This window comes from Pteropus vampyrus, unplaced genomic scaffold, assembly GCF_000151845.1.
Source record: "Pteropus vampyrus isolate Shadow unplaced genomic scaffold, Pvam_2.0 Scaffold211, whole genome shotgun sequence".
NCBI classification, from domain to species: Eukaryota; Metazoa; Chordata; class Mammalia; order Chiroptera; family Pteropodidae; genus Pteropus; species Pteropus vampyrus.
This window is the reverse complement of record NW_011888992.1, coordinates 566414-571976: the sequence shown is the minus strand read 5'-3', so window position 1 is coordinate 571976 and position 5563 is coordinate 566414. Positions and strand designations below refer to the sequence as shown.

The following is a 5563-nucleotide window of genomic DNA, read 5'->3' as shown; positions in this document are numbered from 1 at the left end:
TGTATGACGAAATTCAACCAACTTCTGCATGAATTTCACTAACTTGGGACATTTGACATATTATTACCACTTTCCAAGTAATTCCCGCCTCTGGTGTGGAATTTTCCCGAGGATGCTGTCGGGGCCGGGAGTGCCCTAGGTGAGGTGGGCTGGGAGGGAGAGGCGGGCAGCCCACCCTGCAGACTGTCTCGGGCACCCACTTCCTGCCCCCGAAGGTGTTAGGACCTTGGGGGAGGTGTCAGGAGCAGGTTTGGGGGGGAAGCCTTCGTCATGTCACCTGTAACAGCCGTGGTGACTCAGGACTCCTCAGCGAGGCCTGTCTCTGCCTTGCCTTCCTCAAGGGGCAGTTTTCTGTCTGTTTCTGGGAAAACCAGGCTCCAGAAAGGGCCGTGTGCGCTGCCTGAGCCCGCTGGGCCTCCGAGCTTCCTCGGGACGCCCTGCCCGCCAGCTGGGCACTACGCTCCCGCGGGACGGAGGGCTTGAGGCGGGCACACACGAGGGACCGGTCGCTGCTTGCTTTTTAGGGGGAACGTGCTCGAGCGCTCCTGTCACTTGGTGTATTGGTGGTGACAGCACTGAGCTGTGCTGTGTCCTGCCGGCCTGCACCCAGGGGCCATGCGGATCCCATGCTTCGGCTACTCCCCCCACCTTTGCCCTGAGCCCAAACTCTCCTTCTGGGAACCGCAGGACTGATGACAGCCCACGTGGAGCCGAATGTGACAGTGCGGGGCTCCTGTGTCACCACGGGGCCGTCCAAGGCATAGTTTCAGCCACCGAGAAACCAGGAATGGTCTGTGTTAGTCTTACAGGGACCACGGCCAGGGGAGCCTTCATGCGCTTCTGGAAAGACCTGCCTTTCCTGGGGGCTGGCTCCTGAGGTTGGATGAGAAACCCTAGAACTCTCTTAGATGCCACCTGGGGGAGCCCCATCTGGGCTTCATGCCCGACAAGCTGTGAGGAGGGGGCCCCAGGGTCCCGGGGCTTAGTTCAGTGACCCAGACTGGAGCAGCGGCCCTCAGAAGGCCGTGGCCTGGGCCGCGGGGGGCCGGGGCCGCTCAGGGCGGCTTCTGTGCGTTAGCCCTGGGGACGTAGAATTCAAACCTCCCTCCGCTCATTGATCGGCTGCATCAAGATGACCTATTTTGATAGCAACTCTGTGCTTCTAACTCTGCAAAGTTAAGGCCTTCCTTGAGGAATAAATGTTCTTAAGCCACCGTTTTAAAATATTTATCTGAACCGGGAGGGGCCTGTGGCGAGCAGCCAGCCGGCCGCGGGTGCCGAGCTCTGGCCACAGCCACAGGCCCGGTCCCGTGAACGTCAGGGCTGTGCAGGTCGGACCCTTCCTTCTCGCCTACCCTGTGATTGTGGACGTTTGTAGCCCAGGGGAGGTGCACGCAGCAGCAGAGGTCACGCCGAGGCACGCGGCACACTGGCCAGCACGGCTCGGGAACCTGGGTCATGCCCCGGCACCCTCTTCTCCGTGTCGTCTGCGCGTCGGCTTCAGGAGCAGCCCCCTGGCGACTTGTAAAAGGCAGCACCCCCCAACTCCCTTTCCCCCTGCACCGGACTTGTCTGCTGGCTTAAGGTCTGTACCCCGCCCCGGAGGGTCTGCTCTGGGAGTGACGTCCCCGCCCCCTCCTGGGGTCTGGGATGGCCTGGCCTGTGGCAGCCTCCGACCTCGGCTCGCTCACCAGGGCCCGGTCTCCTGGACTGATATGTGCCCAGAGTCCTCAGCCGGACAGCGAGGTCCAGCCCCAAATGGCGCAGGAAGAACAACACCCCCCACAAAGGTGGGGTCTCTGGAGGGCTCCCCGGCTCAGGTGGCTCCTGGGCCATGCTCAGGACGGCAGGGCCCTGGAGTCTGTTGGCCTGCACAGCGGGGTGGAGGGTCAGAGGGCAGGAGCATGGAGGCCCCTAGGACACCGGGGTGGGGAGCGAAAGGCTTGTACGAGGCCTGGGGCTCGAACCACACAAAGCCTTGGGGCCTGAGGCTTTGCAGCTTAGGGGCTGCTCGGGCCTGGGGCTTGGGAGCCAGAGACCCACGGACACAGGCCCGGGGGACACGGCCAGGCTCCCTGGGCCCGGGCGGCATGCGGCTCCCTGCTGGGTGCTGGGGACAGAAGGGGACGTACGCGTGTGTGCACTGGGGGCCGTCTGCTGTGTGAGGAGAGGCATGGGCTTGACAAGCCTGGAAAGCTCCCTACCCCATGTCCCTACCCCGTCTGCACCACAGGGAGCAACACGCGCGGGCCACGGCCTGCACAGGGCAGGGTGGGCGGGGCATCCCGTGCCAGTCAGAAGGCGGGACTCGAGCTCCCTTCCTCCACTTCTGTCCCCGTCTGTCACAGGCCCTGCGGGTCACCCTTGGAGGGGCGGTGGCTCCGTTACTGACCCTGGGGTGGCCGCCGGCTCTCCTCCAGCTCATTTGGTGAGCACCCTCCTGGAGACACAGCCGGAGGGGGCCTGCCTCCCCGAGAGCCGGGGACCTCCTGTTTCTGGGTCTTCGTGGGTTGGGGGGCAGCTTTCACTGGGGCCGCTGGGTGTCCCGTCTTGTCTGTGCCCCGCCCCACGATGAGCCCAGCAGAGGGGGCTGCAGGCCCCAGGACCCGCCTCTGCCTTGGCTCAGGCTCCCTGCTTCGCTCAGAAGCCTGAGGTCAGCCTCCAGCCAGGGTGTCGTGGCTGCAGGGGCTCCTGCCACAGTGGGGGGCCTGGGGGGGCAGCTGCCTTCCTGCCGCCTCACCTGGCACCCTCTGTTTTCTCTGCAGTGAACTTCGACCACTTCCAGATCCTGCGGGCCATCGGGAAGGGCAGCTTCGGCAAGGTGAGGCTGGGTGAGCCGGGTGGCAGACGCGCTGCGGGGCGCGTCCCTCTGCCCCCGGGGCTGTCGGCCGGGCGTGGGTGCGCTTCCCGCCCCGCAGGCTTGTGACACGGGCGTCGGAGGGGCTGTGGGCCGAGCTCACAAGCCTCTCAGCCTAGGCCTTTGGGGGCTTGGAGCTCGGCGGGAGCGAAGTGCAGGAGGCACAGCCACCGGACTCTGCGAGCGGCTCCGGGGCGCCCAGGGCGCGGCCTCGGGTCCCACTCACCCTCGTGTTCGCTCAGCCGGTCTAATCTCTTGGTCACTGCCCCATGATATCTACAGACGGGGGGCGCCGTGATCCGAGGCCCCGCAAAGGTGGACGCTGGTTCCTCTGTCCCGATGTCCACGTCGCAGAGGCTTCAAACAACGGAAACGCGTCCTCTCGGTTCTGGAACGCGGGCCCGGGATGGGCGGCCCCCCACCTCTCCTCCCCAGGGTGTTCAGCGGGGCCTCAAAACGAAGTTGGCGAAGGCAGAGGACCAGGAGAAAAGCACAGAGTTATCGAATATACCTCACGTGTTGGCCCTTGCGAGGAAATAAAGCCCCAGAGACAGGGCGAAGCCGAAAAGTCTCCTGCGGACCCGGGAGGGGGACGAGAGGGGCCTGCAGGACGCCACAGGAGGGCGGGCCACTCGCACCGCGGCCCCGGCTCCCCCGCGCGACTGCCTCCTGGCGTGGGGACATCTTGCACGTGGGGGCCTGTTTCCTGCCTGCACGTGTTAAATGAGGGGCGTTTCCATGGAAACGAAGGCGGCTAAGAAGCCGGTGGCCAGAGGGCAGCGGTTTAGGAAGACTTCTGGATGTCGGTCTCCGCGCATCTTCGGATGGCGCAGGAAGGACGGGCGGCGGCTGCGACGCTTCCTGGCTTGTGTTTGGTGTCGCCCGCGGCGGCGCCGGGGGCTCCGGCGAGCTCTCTGAGGGGCGCGCGCCGCAGCAGAGGCACGAAGGGCGCCCGGACGCGGTTGAAGTCCGTGCTCACCGTCCAGCGCCCGTTCGCGGAGTTTGCGGAAAAGGGCGGCTTCGTCCCCAGGGATTCCCAGTCGCTGGGTGGGAGAAAGCCTGGGACGCGGGTGACGGACGGCGGGCACGAAGAGGCAGGGGAGGCGGGCGCGCCTGGCACCCCGCGAGGCTGCGCGGTGGCTCCCTCTGCAACACAGACGTCCGCGCGACGAAGCCCCCGTTTTCGTTGAAGGTAATTGAAGTCGGTCACGTCCGTTCGCAAAGCAGATCGGTCTCGCCGAGGTGGCCGCACGCCCCTCGAGTGTGGCAGGAACGGAGCTTCGGTTGCCGGCTGGAACTGTCGCTGGGAATTTCGGACTCGACGTTGAAAGCCTCCGGAGGCTAAGAAGCCAAGTTCGCAGCTTGTGGCCAGACCGTGCCCGTGGTACCTGTCTTCTCGAGGTCCCCAAGGGAACCTGAGATTCCCGGGCCTGACAGGAGGCGACCGTCTGTCTTCACCTCTGAGGCCGGGAGCACTGCAGGCCGGGGGCCGGGCGGCGCTGCGAGGGGCTTTGTGCGCACTGGCTCCATAAAGTCAGCCTGCTGTCTGTGATCTGCCTGGTCCCACGACTCCACTCACACCGTTTTTAAATGTGACTTTCTGACCGAAGCGAGGGGGTGCCCACTGCGCCCGCCCCCCGACACGGCTGCCCTTTGCCCCCACGCTCCATTCCAGGCTGTGCATCCCTACGTTGCTTACATTAGATAGCGAGCTGTGGCACCTCTGCTTGGCACCATGGAAATCGTCACTCATTGTTAAGTGTTCGTGGCCGTGAGTTCGTTCATCAAGCTCATAGGCACGTGCACCGAGGTCACTGGGTGCTCAGGTGTTTGAAGTCTTGGCATAAATGATACTATGGTGAACATCTCCGGGACAAGGCCCTTCATGTCCCAGGATGGGCCCTGAGCCGAGGGCACATGGGTTTTGCTAAAGGGTTGGACCCCGCATGCCTGGCTGGGGACATGATGCCCGCTGGGATGTCTGGCCAGTTCCGGGCCTACCTTTGGGCGAGGCACCTGGGATCTGGAGTCCCAGACTCTTCCAACTCTGTCCAGGTCACCCTGCTCCTGGTCCTCGAAGACCTGGAGGCCGAGGGCTGTGGGGACCTCAGAGATGGCTCTGGGGTATGTCCTTGGGAGGTCTCACCATGACTTGGATGGGAACACGGTGGTGGCTGTGCAGCCTACTGTCTTGTGCATGAATCCTGGTTCCCCCTGGAGATCTTTGCCCCCGATTCTGATCGAATTTCTTTGGCCATGACAAGCCCCAGGCCGCGCGTCTCCTGGTCCTGTGCTGCTTCGTGTTCCTCGCCTGGTCCTCTCTGCCGGGCAGGTAGTGACACGCCAGCACCGTCAGCATGGCTGATTGACACCCATTGCAGTTCGGTGCACAAGGGGGATGGGACAGCTGTGCGGGGACCCTGCCGTCCGGGAGGGGTGGGGACGTTGAGATGGCAGCTGTCATTCATGGGGGCTTCCTGGGTGCAGGGCTCTGGCTGCGGGGTCCTGTCACTCATCACCACCACCCTCCAGGCCGGTTGCTGCTCTGAGCCCCAGGGACGGGGGTTGAGGACGGTGACGCCCCCTGCCCAGGTCATGGCTGGTGAGGGGTGCGGGCACCAGCGCCGGCCCGCAGGCCCCCCGCCCTGCCTGCTGTGCTCTCGGGCTGGGTCCCGCCTGCCCTCGGAGGGCGCCTGTGCACAGGGC

General features: G+C 64.8%; 1 protein-coding gene across 1 annotated transcript in view; it reads left to right on the top strand.

Moving 5' to 3' along the window:
* Positions 1–5563, top strand: part of STK32C (serine/threonine kinase 32C) — a 49668-nt gene that overhangs the window by 33163 nt on the left and 10942 nt on the right. The window contains exon 3 of the mRNA XM_023538043.1: positions 2766–2821. Coding sequence (XP_023393811.1) covers positions 2766–2821 — 56 coding nt within the window. The remainder of the gene's footprint in view (positions 1–2765; positions 2822–5563) is intronic.